Raw genomic sequence first — 24,938 nt, forward strand, 5'->3', positions numbered from 1 at the left:
CAGTCTGGAGCTATTAGTATCACTCTTGGCTGTTCCTCCCTGATCTTCAGTAGAACCTTGTACATCAATGGGAGAGGTGGGAAGGCATATACTGTTAGGGCTTTCCAGCTGAAAGAGAGAGAGTCCACCCTCCAAGCTTGTGGGTGGTATGTCCTTGAGCAGAATGTCTTCAGTTGATGGTTGAGTGGGGAGGCGAACAGATCTATCTCCGGCATTCCCCATGTCTTTGCTAGGAGTTGGAAGACGTCCGGGTGCAGCATCCATTCGTGTGCATCCATAGTAGTTCTGCTTAAGCTGTCCGCCAGTGTATTTTCTTTCCCTGGCACGAATTGGGACTGTAGTTGGATATTGAGATTCAGGCATAGTTCCCACAGATTCATAGCCATCCGGCATAGTGGGTAAGAGTGTGTGCCTCCCTGCTTGTTTATGTACCACATGACCGTGGTGTTGTCTGTCCTTATTAACAGGTGTCCTGGTTGGAGGAAGGGTTTGAATGCCTCGATTGCATGTTTCACTGCCAGCATTTCCTTTTGGTTTATGTGCATACTTAGCTGTCCTTGAAGCCATAGGCCTTGGATACATATGCCCTCCATGTGTGTACCCCATCCTCGGTCTGAGGCGTCCATGGTGATGGTCTGCCTTGGCTTTGGTTTGTTGAAAGGCAACCCTCTGTTGGACTGGCAGGCCTGAGCCCACCACAGGAATTCCTTTTGAAGGCATGGAATGATTGGTATCATGGTTTCTAAACTGTGACTGTGTTGAGACCATACACTCCTTAGGTACCATTGTAATTTCCTCATATGCAGCCTGGCATGCGGTATCAGAATTATGCAGGATGCCATGTAACCCAGGGCCTGCAGGATTTTCCTTGCAGTAAGCTGAGTTTGTCTTGCCAGCATCATGAAGTAATCTGGAAGTTGTTTTTGTTTTTCTTCTGTGAGAAAGGCCATTTGGGTGGTTGTGTCCAGATCTGCACCCAAAAAGGTTATCCTTTGGGATGGTACTAGTCTTGACTTTTGGATGTTGACTGTATATCCCTAGGTCTGTAGCAGGTGTATGGCATAGGCCAAGTCATTTATCAAATTTCCCTTGTTGTCCGCTTGTATTAGGCAGTCGTCCAGGTATGGGTAAATTTGAATTCCCTGTAGTCTGCAATGTGCAATTACTGATGCCAGGCATTTCATGAATACTCTGGGCGCAGTAGATAAGCCAAAGGGCAATGCTGAGAACTGATAATGCTCTGATCCTGCAAGAAATCTGAGGTGTCTTCTGCAACTTGGTCGAATAGGGATGTGCAGGTATGCTTCCTTAAGATCTAGAGTCACCAGCCAAGACTCCTTGCCCAACATGGGAAGAAGTTGCTGTAGGGTCAGCATTTTGAATTTTGGCACAATGAGATAAGTGTTCAGTGCGGACAGGTCGAGAATAGGCCTCCATTGATTTTCTTTTCTTGGTACAAGGAATAGTCTGGAGTAAAATCCTTGGCCTTGTTCTGAACATGGTACCTTCTCTATGGCTTTCATCTGAAGTAAATTGTTGATCTGTATTAAAGCCTCTGCCCTCTGATTTGGTGGAAGGTTTGGCATTCCGCTTCTTTTTGGCAAAAGTGTGGAAGTGGAACCTGTATCATTTGTCTATTATCTGCAGTGTCCATGTATCCTTTGTAATATAATGCCAGTTTTTTGAGAATAAAGCCAGCTTTCCGCCCAAGGGTGCTTCCAGTTGTTCCCTGGTAGGCGGAATCAGAGTTAAGTCATTGAGCCTGTCCTGGTGTAGTGGTTGTTGTTGTTGCTGTTGCATTACTTCTCTGGTTGGCAGGCTGCCACTGACGGCCTCTGTAGGAGCCCTTAGATTGACCTCTGCCTCTAGGGCGCCTGTTCCTGCCTCTCTGGGCTCTGTCTGAGTCTAGAAAGGACCAATTCTTAGTAGGCCAGTTTCTGCTGAATCTCGGTGGTTGTGCTTGCAGGAAATCTTTAACTGTTTGCACAGATTTTGCCTTTTCTTCAACCTTTTTTAAGATCTCCTGAGCAGAGGAGCCAAATAAATTTTGTTTCTCCATTGGAGCATCCAGTAGTTTAGCTTTGACATGGTCTGGCAAAGATTGTTCCTTCAGCCAGGCATGCCTACGAATAACTGCTCCAGTCATAGCTGATCTAAATGAAGCCTCCAGTGCATCATAGCCACATTTTAAGAAGTGATTACTAACCTGTTGTGAATTGTGTACCAAATCCTGAAGGGATTTACGGTCTAGGGGTTCAGGAGAAGAAAGTTTCTTATTCAGTTCATCTAACAAATATACTTGGTACTGTATCATATGAAATTGACAGTTTAATGCCCTGACAGAAAGAGTTGCAGAAGTATACACCTTCTTTCCCCATCTCTCTAAAGCTCTAGACTCTCTTTCAGAGGGTAGAGGATTTTTGGCAGTAGCGGCCACAACCCCTTTAGGGCCCTGAGAAATAGTTTCTGGGTCTGCAGAATGTGCTTTATACAGATGGAAGTGAGAATCCAGGACCCTGTAGTATCTGTCAGGTTTGGCAGGGGCCGGAGGAAGAGTATCAGGGGCTGTACTGACATCATTGTACACATCATCAATTACATTCAGAACAGGAGGTATACCTAAGGGCCTATGTTGAGGCAAATGCAAAAAGGTCCTTAATCTTTTTCTAGAATCAGAGAAATCCTGACCTTGCCATTGAAAATGCTCTCTCATGGAGTGTAGAGTCTCACCAAAGGAAAACTCTTCAGGAGGGGAGGCCGAAGGGATAGATTCCTCAGCATCTGAATCCTCATAAGGCGAGTAAGCCCCTTCCTGGTGGTCTGACAACTCAGACCCATCCATGGAATCATCTGAAGAGTGTGGGTCAGAGGGGTCAGTCCTGGGCCTTTTGTCTGGAGGAGGGTGAGAGGCCCTGTCTGGGTGAGGTTGTGAATCCCTAATTAAGGAAATAAGGTCCTCAGCAAGGCTGAGGATCTGAGAGCTAGAGGAAGGCCTCCGGAAGGTAGTTTTGGTAGGCAAAGCTTTAGAAAGTTTGGCAGCTTTAGCCCTTGAAAAAGCCTTAATGGACATGGAAGCAGGGGTCCTAGCTGCCCCACGTGCAGGAGTAGAAATGTCCAAAGGTATGGTGTCGGACATTTCCTGAACACTGGTTTCGGTAGGAAGTTCTGTAGCCGACTCAGCCGGGGCCTCCCGGGCCTCGGTGGTCGGATGTATGGTTTCGGAAGAAGGAATCTCCGAGGACTCGGTTTCGGCTGAAACCGAGACACTCGCGGTAGGCCTAGCCGTGGTTTCAGCCGAAACCGCGGGCCGCGAGTGTCGGTCCTTTTCCTTGCGTTTTTTGACCATATGCGAAGTCGGAGTTTCCGACGGCATTTTATAAGCAAAAGCGGCTCCAAAAAATTCCTCTGCAAACTCCGACCGACGTCTAAGAGTTCGTCGGTTGAAGGAAGCACAGGCTAAACAGGTCGATACGTTGTGGTCTGGGCCTAAGCAAGGAAGGCAGTAGGAATGGAAATCCTTATGAGGTATTTGTTTCCCACAAGTTAAACAATTATTTACTTTGTTTGACATCGGCTGAGGCAAGAAAGAGTCCCCAATGGGGTACTTAGCTTTTTTCGAAGTCTTCGGTAGCTGAATTCACTGGATCTGACCGACCGGCACTTGTGAACAGCTTCTGCTTCGGGCACTGCGCGGAAAGAAAGACTGAGGAAAATGGTGTCGGCTGATGCTTTTATACCCCAGACGCTCTGACGTCGGGGAAAGTGCGACATCAGCCGAGGCCAGACCCAGACTTTGGAATCCAGCTGACCGAAGGGCTGCCTGAGGCAGGACAACCCATATGTTATGACTGCAGATGCATCCTTGAAGGACATCTGTGTCACTGCTGGACACGGGCACAGTAAACTAATTCTATTATATAAGGGGACCTACACTGTGTCACTGCTAGACAGAGGCACAGTATTCTAGATTTATTCTGTACATTTTTGTACCACTTCATGGGGTGGCAAAAGCCACATCACTATGGCTAGGCTTACAAATGCCCCAGGGCAGATAGCCTAGTACTATACTATGAAACTATGAAACTATTGTATAGCCTGTTTATGGCAGGGGTCCACCAGACTGGTTTCCTCCTCTTAGGGGAGTGAGTATTGGTCTTGCTGGGGATGGCATGATCCATGCATCCTTGTAGGTGCTCATAGAGTGCATTTGTAAAGGTTCCTGCATCTTGGACACTGTTATCCTTTACCGTGGGGGCTGTGAAACTTACCACCTCTGTCTTAAGCAGGGTGAAGTTTGCTATAGAAAAGTTTTTCACTGTGGTTTCCTTGGTTGGAGGTGGTGATGATGTGGTGTGGACATCCAGAGTGATTAGTTTATGGTCTGATCTAACCAGTGATGGGTTGACCTCGGGTGTGGAATACCTGTTGCCCATGTTGGTGATGCCCAGGTACAATATGTTTTCACCTCTGGTAGGGGAGTTTACCAGCTGATCCAGGGCATTTGAGTTGATAAATTCCAGGAAGTGCTGGACCTTGAGTGTTTGTACTTGAGTAGTTTTCCCAGTTAACAGTACAGTAATTGAAATCGCCCAATATCACAGTGTTCGGTAGGTCCTTCATGTTTTTCAGTGTCTCCAGAAAGGCAGAGTGGTAGTCCTGGGTCATAGAGGGTGATCTGTAGCAGGCCATAATTTGCATTGCAGATTTGCTTGATGTTAGTTGCACATGGATGATCTCAGAGGTATCATGCTGTGCCACTAACCTGGAGGTGTAGGTATCCTTGATGAATATGGATACACCCCCTCTTTTTGTGTTTCGGTCCATGTTTTGTGGCAGAAATGTGTGGTATGAGTTGTAGCCCAGTAGTGCTGAGGTGCTCTGTGGAGCCTTGAACCAGGTTTCAGTTACTGCACAGATGTCGACGTTCTCCATACTGAGGAGTGCTTCAAGCACCTGCATTTTGAGATTTAAACTCCTGGCTTTGAGTAGCATAACACTCATTTTCTTATTTGTGCTGTTTACGGAGGTGGGTTTGACTTTTGAGCCTTGCCTAAAAAAGGCACTATGGGGGCAGCAAAAGCCTTGGCCAGTATTTGAAAGTCTAGGGGTGACAGGTGCAAGCCGTCTCTTGTGAAGCAATGAGGCTTGTTGAGCATGTCATCCCAGGATGGCAGACACTGGATCCCCTTTGAATGACACCAGAAGCTTAGACAATTGTTGAAATTGATCATTTTTTCTTTATACTGCAGTATCATTCTTGATGAGGGCAGGATGCTACTCAGGGTCAGGGTCATACCTGCCTGGGCTACATGATCAGAGAGATCTTCCATGTCTCTTTTCATGTAGTCCAGGGAGGTACGTCTCAGGTCATTCACACCAACATGAACAATAACAGAGTCATATTTGTACTTGTTCTGGAGTGACCTTTGGGCTTGTGTTATGTGGCAGATTCCAGCTCTCGACAGGCAGCTAACAGTAACCTTTTTCATGTAGTCCAGGGAGGTACATCTCAGGTCATTCACATCAACATGAACAATGACAGAGTCATATTTGTACTTGTTCTGGCATGACCTTTGTGCTTGTGTTATGTGGCGGATTCTAGCTCTCGACAGGCAGCTAAAAGTAACCTTCTCCTTGTCCAGCCTAGTGAGTGGGACGTCAGTGTGTCTGACTACAGAGCCGCCTATTACTAGTGTGTTACATATGTTATTTCACCTTAAGGGCTGTGATTGTGTGGCACACTTATTTTGTGTTTTATGTATTGTCTGGTTTGTGATGGGAGGTGCAGGTTTTTTGGATGTCTGCTCTGATGCTTTTGCAGATTTTTACTTAGAGCCTCTGAGTATGATTTTGTGTATTTATGTGTATTTTCTGAAAGTGCTGGTTTAGTATGTCTATGTGAGGCTGGAGGTGTTGTGCAAGTGTTAACCTTCTCCTCATGACTACCTGTTCCAGTCTTGGGTGGAGAGAGCTTAGCCTCCAATTTAGCTATATAATTGCATCTCTCACATATGCTAATGTTTTGTGGTAGGAGGAGAGGGTTGTCTGTGTACATGAGGCAATTTAACATTGCCTCAGGATACCCATGTTCACCAGCTGGACTGGAGAGTATACCTGAAATTGCCCTTTGGTCATGCCTGAATAGTAGGGTGAGCTGCTTAGTCGCTTGGTTGGTGAGGGGTGAATAATGAGCCTTGCCCTGCTGGTCAATCAAGTGTCGGGGTATATTAGTGCTTGCTATTAGGTCTGAGCAAGTGCTGGACTGTAGGATGCTTTTTAAGTGCTTAGGTTAAGAGTTAATACTACTTCCAAGGGAAAAACTGAAGAGGAGACTTGGTGGAGCCGGGATAAATTTAGCCCTAGCTAATCAGCGCTGCCTTGACGTGCAAAACCATGCAAACATGTTTTTTACAGCAGGGAAATGAAAGATATAGAAATTACCCAAAATGGCCTATAAACTACTAACTTCTGGGCTGGAACCACTCCTCAAGGGTCAGATGGCTGCTCAAAGCTCCCTCTCACAGGTGAACAGAGAAATCTCCTTCTATCCAAATAAGTTATGGGCAACTCAGAAAATTGTAACACAGCCCTGAATTCAGCACTAGCCTGAAAACTGGACTATACTAGCTTAGAAAAGTGGGAAACAAGGAAAATGTTTTTTTTTTAAAGATAAGGCAAAAACAGTAAAAAATACACTTAAAACAGCTTTAAACGACTGCAAACAGTAAAAAAATACACTTAAAACAGCTTTAGATGAATACAAGTCCTTTATTTATTTATTTATTTTAGATGAATACAAACAGTCAGAAAAGGCTTTTAAACAAATGACCCAATTAACCAGTAAAAAAAATCTCAAAACTGAGCCCTGTTCCTGTAGTCTTCAATCAGACAAGTTCTAACTGCACACTCCTGCCACTGGGGTGCAGGGAAACCTTCTCCAAAAAGAAGGCCTGGATTAGTGTTCAAGTTATACAAACAAAGCTAGATTCAGCAGGCCTGGATCTAGTCTATGCTACAGCAAACAAGGCGCGCCAATTTCAGTAAGAAACAGTTCAAATATGCAGGCCTTTAACCAGAAATTCCCAGCTCAGAAGGGCAGAGTCCAGCCTCTCCTTTAACAAGAGTGCAGACCATGAACCTTGTTAATGTAAAATAACTGGCCTGAAGCCCAAGTGCTTAAACCAGAACTAATACACTTTTAGAATAACAGACACTGATGCCTTCAGTCAGCAGTTCCCAACTTAGAAGGATGTAAGCTACCTGTCCTGCCACAACAGTGTAGAACACAACCCTTCTTAATGTAAAACAACTGGTCTGAAGCCCAAGTGCTTAAACCAAAAGGCTTAGAATGATAATTACACCAAGCAATAATAAATACAATTGAGTACTTTTAAGATGATGCAAAAGCAAAATAAAGTAATAAAGTAGGAAGAAATACAAATACAGTAAAAGCGGATGAATAAAGTGTAATTTTTTTTTTTGAGTGAGCAAATGAGATGGGCCCAGGAGGAGTATCCAAATGCAAACTTACAAGAGGGGAGGGCAGTTTCAAAGCCACCAAGATTAACACCAAAACAAAAGCAGGGAGGGTAGGTTGGGAACTAACTGAAAAAAACAGAGCCACAACTTCCAGCTAGATAGTATTGAATGCAACACAAATAAATCAATTTAAATGCTGTATTATTTGAAAAAAGTGCAGATAAAGATTTACTTAAATTCACTTATATGTCCAGTTGATTGCATGTAGGACTTAGCTGGCCAAAGCTCAGAGTTGCTTGGTATAGGTCACATAGGAGGCACATGCAAACAGGATGAACAATGAGCTGAAAACCTTGTTACCATCATCAAGCCCAGTATTTTGTTTAGACAACAAAAGTCTAAACCCTTCAAACTCAGCACAACAGATCTGAAAATTAAAACTGTGCACTAGTAGAAATGGGTTCATATCCTGTTATCAACACTAGTATCATTTTGTGACAAAGGAAAACATGTAAGTTCCTTGTGTTAGAAAGTGAATCTGGGAAAAATTCTCAGAAAATTGAACAGGTTTGTCTACTGCAGACAAATAACTAAGCAGAAACCTATTATAGGTTTATAGATTAGTATTAGGCTAACTGCCCTTGTGGGCCATTTATGCCTAGCCAATTATCCTATATACGAATCAAATCCTGAACCTTCTGTTTGTAAGGTAAATATCTTAACCATTATACCAACCTCCCACTTTGCAGTGAGGAAAAGAGTAAAACTAATAGCAGACCCTCAGACACCTGGATGTAGAATTTCTTAAACTTTAGCATTGGCAATCTTCCCCTTAAATAAAGGACTCAACAACTTAAAAATCTCAACTGTATTCCTTTCTAAATTTTATTTATTTATTTATTGACATTTGTTAACCGGGTTAGTCCAGCTGGGCCAGGAGCCCATTTTCAGTGGAGACCCGAGGAGAAAAGCTCCAGTTACAGACAGTTTAAGGATAAATAACAGTTTAGTTTAGGATTAAAAACAATCATTATTAGCAAACACTACAAGTACACATAAGTTCTGTACTGCAAAGAAAAACAGAAAAAGTTTTTTTTTTTTGCATGTGTAGCTGCTGTATAACTGATGTGGTGAGGTGTATAGCAAGTTCATGAAAGGGGTGGAAGGGGTATCTAGAGGTGTAATGAGATGTTAGAGAAATATATGTGGGAGATAATATACTGAGAGGATTGTATGAGATTGTGGTAGAAAGTAATAGTACTGGAGTGGTAAAAAAAGTATGCTGTGAAGTTGTACTGAAATGTATACTACAGAGCAGTATTGAAGTTAGGTAGGGTCATGTCAAGTACAAGTTTTGATTCTTATAAAGTGTAGTCTGAGTTCTTTCTTGAATTGCATAAGGTGTGTAATGGAGCGCAATTGGGATGGGAGGTTATTCCATGCCTGGGATAGGGTGGATTTATATAGTAGTAAAATAATATAAAGTACTAAAATAAGTAAAATTGATTTATTTCAGATAAATTGACTTTCATTATATAATGTGTTGTACAAGCTGTTACTATGATATTAATACCATTCAGCTGGAAATATACAAAATCTTGCAGTCGACCTGGATCTGAAAACTAGGGAGTTTTTAAAAAACAGACAAAGACTTAAACTGAAAAAAAAATGCTACACTCTTAAAAGAAGGTCAGTAATATTGGGTGGTATAATTGCTAAGTGAAATAGTTATAGCACCTAATGTCATACAAAGAAGCTAACAATGATTTCCTTATTGAACCTTCACTATCAGATTATCTGATAATGTGAAAACTGGTTAATCCAGAATAACAAATAAGATAAAAAGACAGACAAATTCTTCTGGGTAACTCCTCTACAATGAATAGGAAAAGGGTGACAGGTCTGCAAAACAGCCACATAACCATTTTTAACCACACATAACCTAGTATCAGAAAAGAAAAAAGAAAAAAATGTCAGTGCATTATATCTTGTACTTAGTGCAATGTCAGGAAATAAAAGTGCTACTAGGGTGTGGGAATCACTGATACCGCAGTGACTTGTTGTAACATGCAGATGAGAAACAGAAGATTCATATTGCCACTGGTTAGTAATGTGTACTTGTACGGGTAATGTCACCTTTTCAGCACTACACACACACACACACACACACACACACACACACACACACACACACACACACACACACACACAAAATGAAGGTAGGCACAGAAAAAGTATTAGGACATAGCCAAAGTAGAAAGATGTAAGTGAAAGAAGATAAGCCTACCAGTTTTCAGCCTATGTTAAGAAATGGACTGCTGTAAGACCACCTTTGCTGAATGACACATTTTCTAAGGCAAGAAACTACTGCTTATATGCAAGAAGCGCAGAAGGAAATGTTTGCATGGCTCATTTTTCAATCATCCCACTTTCAACACCATTAACATAAGAATAACATAACATTTTTTTACTTGTGCAAAGACTAATAAATGAATTTTGAGCTAATGCCAGTCTGAAAACTACTTGCTTCATTTTGACTGCTAGCTAAATGTGTCATAACTTACCCTATAGATCTTTGCCCCTTACCAATACAGCTATAAAAATGTATTTCCCCAGTCATACAGTTGTCAGTCTCTGGATTTCCTCTAACATAATACTTTTTAACAAATGTACCGTCCCATACTTTGCATCCTTTCAAAGGATGACCCAGGACATTTACTGCTAGTATTCAACATTGCTCCTATGTATATCCAGGCTATACAATCAACACTTAATGCCTATATATGCTATAGCCCCATGTGTCTGCCTTTGGTCACTTTAGAAATAATGAAAGTTAAACCACTGAATTCATCCATAAAGATATTAATACAATTTGATCATAAAGTGAAAGGAGTTTATTTGTTTCTATAGCCGAAGAATGCAAAACACACATAAACCTAAACATTGTTTCAATGCTTTTAAAACAAGTATGCATCTCGGCACAATTTTAATTTAATTTATTCATTTGTTAATATAGTGCATGAACTGGTCCATCTCTGACCCTTTACAGCTGAGATACAGACCACGGGTAGATATAATATACATACAAACCATTTAGAGTAGTCAGTTATGTTTTTGTAGATAAAAAAGAAAGCAGATCACATAGAAAAAAACATAAAGATATAGGAAGAGAATAAAAAATGCACACAGATAGTGACTGGAGGCTAGGATCGAACCCTGGAACTGTAAGACATATATTATAGGTATTGAGCCAGTGTATTGCCCAGTACTTCTTTATGACAGACTTATTCAACACTGTGCGCTGCTTGTGTTGGTTAGTAATACAAGTGAGAACTATTGAAACTGTGCTCAGTGAAAAGCTGGAGGAATTATCCTGTAGGAGCTATGAAAGAATGAATCCTAAAAATCACGGGAACAGTTCAAGGGGTTAAAGCCCCTTAGAAATTTTATGTTGTAAAGGATATACCATATCCTTAAAAGACTGAACTACAACAGTTGCTGTAAGTCTCTATTTAATCTAATCGGAGCCCACGTTGACAAGGAGATTTCAGGTTCATGCTTTAAAACACACAATATTTATATCATGCCGAGAATAAAGCCACACCCTCATGTGTTTTCCAACTCTCTGACGTACTCTATATCCTTCAATTTCATTGTGCATGAAAATAGAGCCAAGAGGGAACATGTTTAGCAACAGATCGAATGAGACAGAATTCTCATCAAGGTTACACTGCTTATGAAAAATCTGTCGAAAGAATCAGAGTGTTTTGCGACGGGTTAACAATACAATGTGAAACTTATTTAATTGGACCACTCACATTCTTACTGATTCCAGTCACCCTTTCTGTTGGGTGTCTCTTAGAGCAGCATATGGGATGTTGAAGCATAGATGTTATCTGCACAGGACAATGACAGGTAATGTCTGTTGTACAAATGACCACATAGGTATTTATGTGGAGAGTCTGGAAAGCCAGCATTCAGGTTAAGCAGAGTTCAGAGAACTTTTTCTCATGTAGATAGCAAATGTTGGAGGTGTGATAGAAAAGACAGACATATTAGGGAACTTTCTTTTGGGAATGCAGCATGTTGGCAGATTTTACAAATTCACCCCAGAATATTTTGTCAGAATATTCAGGAGGCAAATGGTTGTAACTAAGGAAATGATCCTTCAGAGCTGGGATACAAGATCTCAAATGCCAAGACATAGATTCATAGATTAGTACTAGGCTAACTGCCCTTGCAAGCCATTTTTAAGCCTAGTCAATTATCCGTTGTGTGACTCAAACCCTGCACCTTGTGTTTGTAAAGCAAACACCTTAACCATTAGGCCACTCTCATAGTAAGGCCTTACTAAGTTTAATGCCATTACTAGAAAATGGAAATCATAATCTAAACCAACTGTAACTGGACTATTTAACAGGTTAAAGGGGACAAAAGAACGGAACCTGGAATGTTTAAAAAGAGGGAGCAACTTATGTAGAAATAAATGGAATTTATGAGGACAATACTGTCAGAATAATGTTCAGGAGGAGAAGGGGTGAGGTTTAAAGGAAGGCAAGAAAAGAAAACTGTATTTAAGGTTGGAGTGAATGAAAATAGTTAAATTTTTAATGTAAGAAAATAAAAGGAATGTTGGTATTGTTTGTTTCATTTCTTTTATTGTACAGGTACATATGTTACTTTTTAATGTCATGTTTAATAAAGATAAATATTTTGCTACTGAAACACATTCATACTACAAGCATCTACTGATGTGCAATTCAAATATTGTTTGTTGCACAGTATTTAGCATACAGTCATAATACTTTTTGGTAACCGATTTGTAGAGGCTCGTGTGGTCTGCTAGAATAAAAATGTTTGGCTGAAACATTTCTCTCAGTTGTTCAGAATTTTGCAACGTCTCTCACAAAGTTTCATGTCTCTTACTGTTCAGAAAATTTGTGTTGATACAAAACCTGTTGCTCTATTAGCCTTTTGCGTGAATCACACCAATATTTTTTGAGTCTAATTGTGGGCCTTTGTTCCTCTATTAATTTTTGCCTTTGTCCAGAATTCTTGAACCAAGAATTTGAGAGGTATGAGCAGAAATATACATACAAAATATAACATTTTCAAGCTTCATCTCACACTGGCTGTTAGCAGGCAGTAGCACAAAGTTCCCTACTACTGCATTTCTGAAGTGAAACATTTGCAGTTTCTGGCTACTTGCTAATCTGTTCCAGCTAGTATGAAATTCTATAGATAAGTCTGTACTTCAGAAAGCACCTCCCATAATAATAAGTACACACTTACTTACTTACCTAAATAAAACATTGGGTCACTTAAGGTTATCACACATTTGAAACACAACACGTGAACAACAGTTCTTATGCAAATCTGTTTCAACACTCAAAAGTTAAATATCAGGTGACACTGCATGGATATTTGTTCACAAGTTACAGACATTAGGTTTACTCTTGATAGTAATTTCTGGAGCCGACAAGAGTGAAAAATGGAATTTCTAGAATCTCTGTCCTTTCTTTCTATAGGCTAAATTTATATTTCTGCATACTTTCCTCAGTCAATCCATATAAAGTTTGCATATGTTTTACAAAGTCATCTTATCAAATGAACTCACATAAATGAAGCAGTTCTAACCTCTTATCAACTTGTCAATTACCAATAGATTAACATACCAATCCCTAATGACCAAGGACAGAAAAACAACAAAAAAAGCAACCATTTTTAAAAAGAAAAAAAAAGCAGACATACCTTTGCTTCATCACTGATGTCCCATGTAAAGGAAATGGCATTATATGCAATCTCTTCAATATTGCTTATCGTATTAAAGCTCTCCTTGTAATCAGCTGTGGGAAAAAAATAAATCCTTTAATAAGTTCCAATGGTAACAAACTTGAAGCTACTGTATGTGGTATAGGTTGTATTGGTCAAAGAGGGTTAATAAAACAAGAAATAAACATTTTGGGTAGAGCTCTTTCAGTCATTCTTCTCCCCCTTCCTCCTCTGGTTTATAAGAAGACATTTGCAGGAACCAGAAAATCCAGTGATGACAAGCATGATATGTCTGAACGCTGCACCCTCTGGTGATATTTGAAAAATGTCTCTGCCCACGGTGGTGCAGCGGTTAGCGTTGCTGCCTCACAGCAAGAGGTTCTCTGGTTCAATTCTCGACTGGGGTGCCTTCTGTGCAGAGTCTGCATGTCCTCCCTGTGGTTACGTGGGTTTCCTCCGGGTGCTCCGGTTTCCTCCCACATCCCAAAGACATGCTGTAGGTAGACTGGGCACTAAATTGGCCCTAGGCATGAGTGTGTGCATGTCTGTGCACATTCTGTGGAAGGTTGGGTGCCGGGCTGGCAACTCAACACCGTTAAACTTCACTGCCAATCATGAGTGGACAAATGATCCGCTGTGATGACCCCTAACCGGGAAAAGCCAAAAGAAGAAGACATTGACAAGGCCCTATCTCTGAACACTGTCTTTGTGAGGATACACAATACTTTACATGTATCTTGTTCTGTGTAACAAACCCATTTTGTTTGTTATAACAATAACAAAGGAAATGACAGAAAATGAGATACGAAATATGGAAATATGAGTGCAGCACAGACAACTCCTATTTTGATTAGCAGTTCACTCGACAAAGCATTTGATATGGAATACAATGAATGACGTGCATATGGCTGTAATAAAAAAAAAAGTATTACATTGAATCATCATAATCATTTTCTTGATGATTTTTCTAGGGAAGGTCAGGTCTATATCATATATTTGAAATTCCAAAATATCGAACCCCATAAGTTCGAACTTGGAATTTCGAATTATGATAACATCGAACACTCTGAATAGTGAATTTTTTCCCAGGGAAAAAATTTGCTGTTCCAAGAAACATACACACAACACAAGCACACCAAAATAAATAAACCACACACACACACAGTTAACAAAACCCAACCCTACACTAAACCATATATACATTCCTAACTATCCACTTACCTTAACTCGCACCCTAACCCTAAGGTCTGTAACTATCACACACATACCCTACGAAACTATACACAAACAAACTAATTAATACACAGACATACAGTTACAAAACCCAACCCTACACTACACCATACATACATTACTAACTATCCACTTACCTTAACCCGCACCCTAACCCTAAGGTCCATAACTATCGCACCACAGGAGGAAATGGTGAAGCCACGGAATGGCCCACCAAAATTTTGCACTAGGTAAGATTTCAATGTTCCAGGGCTTTGCTATTTTCATCGCCCCTTTTGGGATGTACCTTACAATACACCTGCAACAGCTGGAAAGACCACAGAAGTATCTCACCAAGAGGATCACTGGCCTCAAACAGATGCCCTATGCAGCTTGACTGAAGAAACTCCAGCTGTACTCGGTTGCATACCGCCTACTCAGAGGTGATCTCTGCCTGACATACAAGGCCATGTCCAACCCAGAACTGCTGGACATGCTCCACCTAAAGAAAACCATATCCCCTTGAGCCACATGCTCTAGTGATCTAAACCTCACCACAACAATAAATAGGATGTGCTGGAGGGATAGATTCCTGATCCAGAGACTTCCCATGCTCTGAAACAAGATTCCAATCTACATTAAGCAGAGCTCCTCACTAACACTCTTCAAGAGAAACCTTGACGAGTGGGTGGGAAACAGAAAGTTTACCCCAGGGATCACTTCAATGGCTCTGCTGGACAGAGGCATAGGAAACTAATCGAAGGGGGTGGCGAAAGCCAACACATTCCGGCTAGGCTTATAAATGCCTTGGAAATAGACTGCTCACTGATGTTGTGAAGTATTATTGCACTTAGAAAATGCCATATGTTCTATTTTTAGTTCTCTTCTGTTGTATGTTCTACTTTTTTTTGCATACTTTTATACACTTTTGTTTCTTTTGAGAAAAAAACAGTTCTCTTTACGTACTGTGACAGTATGTTTTTACAGCAAAGATTATAGCATGTTTAAGTAATTACATTTTCTCACTGAAGTGGGTATGTTTTTGGACATGTTACACCTTATACATATTTAAATATGATTTATTTTAAATAAGTAGTTGCTGTATGCAGTTTTTGTGTACTTCTTGGGATGGCTTTGTTAGTTGCATTATAACTTGGTATTCATTTTTTTATCTACTTAGAGTGTCTAATTTAGTTTTAATTAAATAGACCTTCTTCACATACTACCTGTTTACCTGTAACTTATCCAGCTTGTCCTTGTTTCTTTTACTGCAGTCCGGGTGCTGATCACTTATGTAATCATGCTGCATTTCATTTACATATGCTAGATGACCCCCAGCATTTTTTGTTTTCTTGTACACTTGGCTACATATTGCTTAGATGTATTTATAAACTTTAATATGATAACTATTTATGACTGTAGGTTAATTCTATGATTTGACTCAATATGTGGTTAAGCATCTTAGCATTATTACTGGCACTTCCTGTACATGGCTTCTATAGGATGAACCCATCCAGATCCATCCATCCACAACCCCTTTTTCCCATTTGTGCTCATTGGGTCGGGGTGTCACTTCAACAGTGACAATCTAGAGCGAAAGTTTACACCACTGGGTGGCTAGCCCTGCCACTGCAGTTAGTCTACACTATGCACTCATACATACGGCCAATTTAGAATGTCCAATCCACTTACTGCATGTCTTTAGAATGTGGGAAGAAACTGCAGCACCCAGAGAAAACCCACGTGAACACAGGGAGGACATGCAGACTCCACACAGAAGGCACTCCAGCTACGAATTGAACTGGGGAATCTCTTACTGTGAGGCAACAATGTCACTGTACCAACTTTTATAAAATCCATCCATCTGTTCATCCATCCAACCATCCGTCCAGAAACCCTTTTTATCATTTTTTTTGTAAATGGTGTCAGGGTGTCACTTCAACAGTGATAATCATTTAAAGCCAAAGTTTACATTGCCGGGTGACTACTGTTAATTCAAAGATATTTTTTAGATTTCTGTTATCAAGCAAAGGTTGTAGTACTTGAAAGTAATGTAATGCTCACCTGATTTAGGATGCACTACTTCTCCTACATGATTGATGTGATAATGTACTTAGAGCATGGAGCTCTACAATAGCAGCCCTGACCACATGTAAAATGTCATTCCTGTGTAGTGTTATGAAATGTCAACAAAGTTTTGTTACGTTTTATCATCTATTATCTTTGGAAGTTCCTTAATCACGTACATGTAGAGTTTAAAACAAATAAGCAAAAATAAATAAATAAAAATACTCTGTTTAATGTGACACAAAACAGCGTTTGATATTTTATTTCAGTTATTATGTAAATGTGTTTCACATGATAAGGTGCTTCCATGTTTAATCTTTTGTGTTAGATGTAAATTTGCTCATCTTGATAAAGGCTGGACATGCAATCTGCATTGGCCACTGATGTGGACAAAAGGCAGTAATATTACTAAAGCTGAAGGTCACCAAGACAGCAGTTAAACTGTGAAAGAGAGAGAGAGAGAGAGAGAGAGAGACAGACCCGATTAATTCATAACAGACACTATAAATAAGAATGAGGAGAGGGTGCATAACTGGAAGGAGATAATATTATAAACAAGAATAAGGAAGATGGTGCATAACTGGAAGGGGATCATATTATAAACAAGAATAAGGAGAGGGTGCATAACTGGAAGGAGACAATACGAGTGCTGTGCGGGGACTAGCTGCATAACCTAGTGGGCTTACATTACTCATTTACTGACTTGTACAGCTTTATATACACAAGTCAGAAGCACTCCTGGAAAAGTGTCTCGGTAACACAATATGTAGATGTGAACAAAGGGAATCAGACCAGAGCTATGCAATGAGGCAATCACATCAAGACTATGTAATGAGGGAATCAGGCCAGGAATATCATATGAGGGAATCAGAGTAGGAATACATGATGAGATAATCCCACCAAGGCTATTCATGATGAGAAAATCAGACCAGCATTCTACCTTCTCCAAAGATGATGCTGCAATATGAGACAAAATAACTGGCTTAGTTTTTGGTGTCATTCAAAGGGAGTCCAATATTTGTCAGCTTGGGAGGATATGATCGACAGGCCATGCTGCATTCACAGGGATGGCCTGCATCTGCCCCTCTAGGGTTTCAATTAGTGGCAAAGACATTGTCTTCCCCCATAGTGCCTTTTTTAGGCAATGCCAACCTGACAAACCTACCAACATAATCAAACAAGTAAAGTAAAATATGAAGGTGTTACTGCTTAATACTAAGAGCCCAAACAAAAAGCTCCAGGTCTTACAAACCGTTCTCACTCTCGAAGACACTGATCCCTGCACAGTGACTAAGCAGAGCTATAATGCCTTCCACCTATATAGACCAGCTACTGCACTTGAGGAGAAAAAAAGATGGAGGTGTATTCAGAAGAGATTTCTCATCAAGGCTGGTAAAGCAGTATGATGCATAGAGCTTCTTCATATCCTAATAACTGTCCGAATCATGTCATACCATATATTATCTAGCTATACAACTCCCTCTGTGACACAAGAAAGCCACAACTCCTACCCATATGAACTAGAATCACTCAGTATTAAACCCAAAACTATTTTCCTGGGTGATCTAAACTGTCCAACTATAGAATGGGAAACCTACACCACCACTAGTGCACAAGAGTGGAAATTCCTGGACTTTGTCAATACAAATGTCCTGGAACGGCCAGAGTGCTCACTAGGGGGAACAACATCTTGGATCTTGTCCTTACTAATATGGGAGCATCTTGCACCAACCACTGTGTATCTACGACCATAAAGCAGTCCTCTTTGAAATAAAGCTGAAACCTTCCACCCAAGGTACCTTTACAAATGTCTTTAAAGCAAACTACCTTCTCCTAAGTGATACATTGGCAAGATTCAAATCCCCACCAAACCAAGTTAACTCCACTGAATACGCAGAAATATACACTACCACATGATACCAGAATGTAAAAAGTGGTATAGATGCAGCTGTACCCCATAGGAACAAGTGCAGGGCAAATCCTAGAAACAGTCCCACATGATGGAACCATAATATCAACATGCATTATAACAAAAGGAAAAGAACTTTGACCAAATGTAAGAAGAGTAATTAGCAGAATGGTAGAGTCCTTGTCACTGAAATAACAACTCGGGTTCTTAATAATTTAAAATTAAAAACTGGCACAATGGTTAAGGTGTTTACCTTACAGACACAAGGTGCAGGGTTTGATTCTCACATAGGGTAATTGGCTAGGCTTAAAAAGGCCCACAAAGATGGTTAGCCTAATACTAATCTATGAACCTATGAATCCACCAAAGCCAAGTTTGAGGATAAAATAGCAAGCCAAGCCAGAGAAAACTCACAAGGCATTTTTCAGTTATGTTGGTAATCTCAAAAGTACAACACAGCAACGGACTGAGCTGATTGAGATAGATGTTACCTACCTACACTGAAGGTGAAGATACAGCAAACCTACTGGCCAATGAATCGGGCTTTAACTTTACTCTCTCTCCCCTCCATTTGTCTCTCAAGATATATCTGAAACTCGTCACCCTTTACTCACCTCCAGCTATCACACAAGGCCAAGTTCTAAAAGTGCTATAAAAAGCTAAAAATACTGCATCGATGGATCCTGACAATATCTCTGGATGCATCTTAAATGGCATGAAGCACAATTTAGCCACACCCATAACACTGTTCAATTGCAGCCTCCATACAGGTTTTGTACCAAGAGAATGGAGAATAGCTGCATTCATTCTCCTGCATAAGGGAGAACCTTCCAGACCCAGGCATTTACAGATCCATAAGTCCAACCAGCTTCATATGCAAAGCCATGGAAAGACCTAGCATGAAATTAATCAGAACATATTACTGGAACCATCTCAGTTTGTATTCATCAAGGACATGTCATGCTTACCCATTTGTGGTGGATTTTTTTTAAAGATCACTAAAGCAATGAATGAAGGCAAAATGGTACATAGCACATAACCTGACCTGAGCAAAGCTTTTGACACAATTCTGAACTCAGGCATAGTAGCAAAGCTAAAGGAACTCAGAATAAACCCCTATGTTACGCCATCTACTGGATTGCTAACTGGCTCACAGATATGATGCAGATAACCAAAGTAGGGGAACTTACCTCAACATCGCCACAGTGGCCAGGAAATCCTTCTACGTGGCTCATCTCATCACAAAAGGATTCTCATCCAGAAAGAAAAGAGGTCATTGTTCCCCTCTACTCATCACTCATTAGACTCATTATAGAGTACAATGCTCCTTTAGGTATGTACCTCTCAATACATCTACAACAACTGGAAAGACCACAGAAATACCTCACAGAGAGGATTACTGGCCTCAAACAGATGTCCTATGCAGACAGTCTCAAAAAACTACAGCTTTACTCCATCGCATAATCGCCTACTCAGGGGCGATCTCTGCCTAACATACAAAGCTATGTCAAACCCTGAGCTGTTGGACATGCTCCACTTAAAGAAATCCCAATCCCTCCGAGCTACACGCTCTAGGAACCTAAACCTTGTCACCACAATAAACAGAACATGCTGGAGGGATAGATTCCTGTCCCAGAGACTTCCCATACTCTGGAACAGAGTACCTATCTATGTCAAACAGAGCTCCTCATTAGTACTCTTCAAGAAAAATCTTGATGATTGGATGGGAAATGGGAAATTCACCCCAGGGATCACTTCTGTGGCTCTGCTCGACAGGGGCACAGGAAAATAATTCTCTTGGGTGGCGAAAGCCAGGGTACATTTTTTGGCTAGGCTTGTATGGGCCCTAGGGCTAATAGCCTAGTACCTACCTATGAACCTATGAACAAAGAAACCAGTCGAGTCCCTCAGGGTTTTGTTTGGCATCCACTTTTCTGAAGTAAAAGCCAATATCAACGGGCTACTGTAAGCGAAGAGCAGTCACTGAATCCCCAAATAACTTAGCCATCCTGCAAGAAGATTTTTCTCACATAAATAACAGGTGTCAAAATCACGGTGTGAAACGTAATGCCAAAAAATACATTACTGTATCCTTGGGAAGTCATCTACCCCATGGAACTACCACACTGACAATACCCCCTAAGAGTTGACACAGTTTCTCAGAATTTGGGAACTTATGTGAACAGTGACCTAATGTTTGACCAACAAGTATCTATTGTTGTAAGAAAGTCCTTCTATACTGCACAGCTTATAAACAAAGGGATTGTGTCTAGATCTAGGGATGTCATTGAACCCCCCCTTCACCCAGCCCTCATTAGGCCAGTCATTGAACATAATGCCCCCTTTGACAACAACTGTAAAACCCACAGAGGTACCTTACTAAAAGTATACAAGGCCTAAAAAACATGTCCTACATGGACCGACTTAAAGTCATGTCACTAAACTCTGTATCCTATTGGCTTACAACACATACATCCTCCAACCCAATGCTGACAGATTTAGTGCACATCAGCAAGTCAAATAGCTTCAGAAATATTTGGTCCAGGGATCTAAACCTCTACAACATCAACAGAACTGTTTGGAAGGACAGCTGCATTTTGTAGAGGATACCGGTGCTGTGGAACAGACTCCCCATTTACATAAAACAAGGTTCATCCCTGTCCATTTTCAAGCGCAACTCAGATGCATGGATAAGAAACAGAAATTTGCCCCAAGACTGACATATGTACTACTACTGGACAGAAGCACCTCCTAAATGCTTTATTCCATGCATAGGTCCTGCCAAATTATCTCTGGTATGATCCCATTTATTCTTATTTGGGGTAATACATAATTATCAACCATGGAATGGGTAAGGCCAATCTCTAACCAAATGGGCCAAGTTATTTTCAGCACAAAAAGGGAAACTGGCTAGGCTTAAAATGGCCCATAAGGGCAGCCAGCCTAGTACTTACCTATGGACCTATGAGGGAATCAGAGCAGGACTATGTGATTCACACCAGAACTATGCTTAACTGTGTTTGTTAAACCATCATACTTGTCAGACTTGGCAGGTGCAATGCCGCTATCAGCGGATTGCTTTGCATATAAAGTGTAATCCGCAGTAAACATCATGACCTGATTTAAGTGACATTTTCTTACTCCTGCTCCATTTCATTTCTGTAGACCTTTGTGCATACATACAACTCCAGTAGTTTTTAACAACAGTGAGCCTTAGTTCCTTACCTATATCAATGCACCTCTGCTTGGCTGTATGCTGCCTTGAATGCCAGTACTTCCAGTGCCTGAGCTGGTCATCACGAGTTTTATCTTCCCCAAACACCACCATAACAACACTCTGTAGACAAAACAAAAAGATCTTTATGGTTAAGTGCTATGAAGTTATTTCCATCAACCACAGTTAACCACTTTTGGTTTCATAAGCAGAGGATAGTAATTGCTATACAGGAGTTATAAACCCTTGTTAGCTCAGTCTGTGAACGTTGGTTTCAGATTTGCTAACAATTTTGTATATAAAGTTTTAAACACACATCAATATAATACATTTCAGTAAAAATGTATACTTCAGATTATAATTAGTGTATGGACAAAAAGAAAACTCAAACATACACCCCACACACACAAACACACACACCATGCATCCATTATTTATTTATTTTTTTTTAACTCCAAGGTCACCACAGACATGGAAAAAAAGACATAGCAATGCCATGTCTATATTGGTGTTACCGTTATGCAATACTCTTCCAATCATACCATTTCTCCTGTCATAAAGCACTAAATATTCCCATAAATAAGCATTCATACGTTCATAGGTGTTTACTAGGCTAATGACTACAAGGACCTTTATAAGCCTAACCCTGCATCCCAAATCTCTGACAAGTTCAGGTACCCTTGAGAAGTGTAAGTGAGGCCATGGGAGATTAAGCATTTACAAAGAGGGGCCTGGGAGATGTACCATTTACAGGCTGCCTGTGTCCATTAGAGACACAGGTGCCAAACCAGGGATGAGCTTCATTTTCTCCATCCAATTGTCCAAGTTACACTTGAATTGGGTTAGGGGGGAATTCTGCTTCACATGGATGGGGGGGGGCTGTTCCAGAGAAGGGGTAGTCTCTGGGATACATACCTTTCACTCCAGCAGGTCCTATTTATATCCCAGGTAATGATTCAGTATTTAGAAGTGGTAATTCTGATGCTGTTTAGTTTTGTGGATATGCAGGAGGTCCATTAGGGTGGGGTCTGACAATGTCTTATATGCCAGGAATAGATTTCTCCTCAAAAGTCTGTCAGAAAGAGAATACAGGGATTGGGTCTTGAGGTGGACTGCATAGGACACGTTACTTACACCCCACATTTTTTATTGAGGAATATTGAATGTGCCTGGTTAGGTACATATCAAAAGGGGCATTATACTCTGAACAATTCAAAAGGGGCATTGTACTGAACAATAGGGGTGATGAATGCTTAATATAGTCAAACAATGACTTCCTTGGACCTAGATATCATACCTTTGCTTAGAAGTTAAATAACATGGAATGATTTCCTCACTACATTGCCAAAGGTTAGATTACTGTCCGTGTGTGTCCTCAAGTCCCTGACTACTGAGTCAGCTCTTAGGGGTGTGTTGTATTTCTTGGCATTTAGTTTAAGTCTGCCCTTTCTGGAGAACATTTGCATCAGTGGACGATTCAGTGACAGCTCCTAACTTGCAATCAATCTACAAATTTAGTCAGGCAGAGGATACTGACATTGGCCTTAACTTTAAAGAAGTAAATGCCAAAAAGAAGCGGTCCCAGAAGGATCCTGGTTGTGACTGGTGTCTTTGTAGAGGTGGACTGCCCAATTCTAACTTCCTGGGCCCTGTGTAGGATCCATCTGGCTATCCACAATGTGACATAAAGATTTACACCCAACCGCTTGAGTTTGACAATACCTGAGAGTGTATTGTATCAAATGCCTTGGCCAAGACACCGTATGCAGCGTGAACTGTTTAGGTTTGCTAAATCTTCTGGCTTAGTATAGGTAGCTCCATTAACAAGGAGCTCTACACACAAAGTACAGTTTTGTACCTACCATAAATGTAGATGTCTGATAGGTATGCATTTGCAGTCATCACATCTGGGTTGTCCTGCCTCAGGCAGCCCTTCGGTCGGCCGGATTCCAAAGTCTGGGTCTGGCCTCGGCTGATGTCACACTTCCCCCGACGTCAGAGCGTCTGGGGTATAAAAGCATCAGCCGATGCCATTTTCCTCAGTTTTTCTTGCCCCAGATGCCAGGTGCCCTCTAAGGAAGGCTAAAATTTGGAGATATGCATTGCAAAAACAAATCCAAACATGCACAGTACTATAAAAACAAATACACCATAATAGATCCCCCCAGCTAGCTATAAGAGGGGTAAGTACCCAAGAAGTATACCACAGAGGGGAAGGAGGGAGGGTAAACCTGACTGCAGATGCATACCTATCGGACATCTACATTTATGGTAGGTACAAAACTGTACTATGTCCTTCAAGGATGCATCTGCAGTCATCACATATGGGTAGAATACCATAGCCAATCTGGGGGTGGAGGTACTAAGTAAAGGATGGTGTAGCTAAGATACCCTGCAGGACTGCCGTAGCAAAGCCTGCTCTGGATCTGGAGTATAAAGGTAAATTGTAATGCTTGGCAAATGTATGCACGGAGCTCCATGTAGCAGCTTCTAAAATGTCCTTGGTAGCCACCTCTCTTAGGAAGGCTGTGGAGGTGGCTCGTGGAATGAGGTCTAATGTTAGCTGGCACAGTTTTTCCATGAAAGGAGTAACAAAAACGAATGCAATTTCCTATCCATTTTGAAATTGTCTGTTTGGAAATTGCTTTTCCTTGTGCCCCAGCAGCATATGCTACAAACAGCTGGTCAGTCTTTCTGTAACTTTTAGTTCTGTCCAAGTAGTAGCGCAACTGTCTGTGTATGTCCAGGGTGTGCAGAAGTTTCTCCCCTTTATTTTGTGGTTGTGGGAAGAATGTAGGCAAGTGAATAGCTTGGTTCAAAGATACCCTGGATACCACCTTTGGCATAAATGTAGGATTGGTTCTCAATGAAACTCTGTCCTGATGAAAGATAAGAAATGGCTGTACTGCCATTAGAGCTTGTAACTCAGATACTCTTCTTGCTGAGGTTATGGCCAGAAGGAAGGCAGTTTTCCAAGACAGAAACTGTAGATCTGCAGATGCTGCTGGTTCAAAGGGAGGAAGTGTTAGTTTTTCCAACACGAAGTTAAGGTCCCAAGTAGGTAGAGGTGGTTTCCTTGGAGGATTGATGTTTTTGATTCCTCTTAGAAACTGTCTCAGGAGAGGATGAGAGAAGACAGGTGGATTAACATTGTATTCTGCTGAAATTGCTGAGGCATGTATCTTAATGGAAGAGTAAGACAGGCCATTGTGGAACAATTCTGCCAAATATTCCAGTATATGTGCCATGTTCATCACTATCACATCTAGGCCCTTTGTTATGTTC

General features: G+C 41.0%; 1 protein-coding gene across 5 annotated transcripts in view; it reads right to left on the minus strand.

The window, feature by feature from the left end:
- The window catches only part of GRHL1 (grainyhead like transcription factor 1), a 256,619-nt gene that overhangs the window by 156,398 nt on the left and 75,283 nt on the right, over positions 1–24,938 (minus strand). For all 5 annotated transcript variants that reach the window (XM_044079256.1, XM_044079248.1, XM_044079264.1 and 2 more), the window contains 2 exons: positions 21,665–21,776; positions 13,231–13,325 (listed from right to left, as the gene is read on the minus strand). In XM_044079256.1, coding sequence (XP_043935191.1) covers positions 13,231–13,325; positions 21,665–21,776 — 207 coding nt within the window. The remainder of the gene's footprint in view (positions 1–13,230; positions 13,326–21,664; positions 21,777–24,938) is intronic.

Source organism: Protopterus annectens, chromosome 1.part1 (assembly GCF_019279795.1).
Source record: "Protopterus annectens isolate FY-2018-M chromosome 1.part1, PAN1.0, whole genome shotgun sequence".
Classification (NCBI taxonomy): Eukaryota; Metazoa; Chordata; order Ceratodontiformes; family Protopteridae; genus Protopterus; species Protopterus annectens.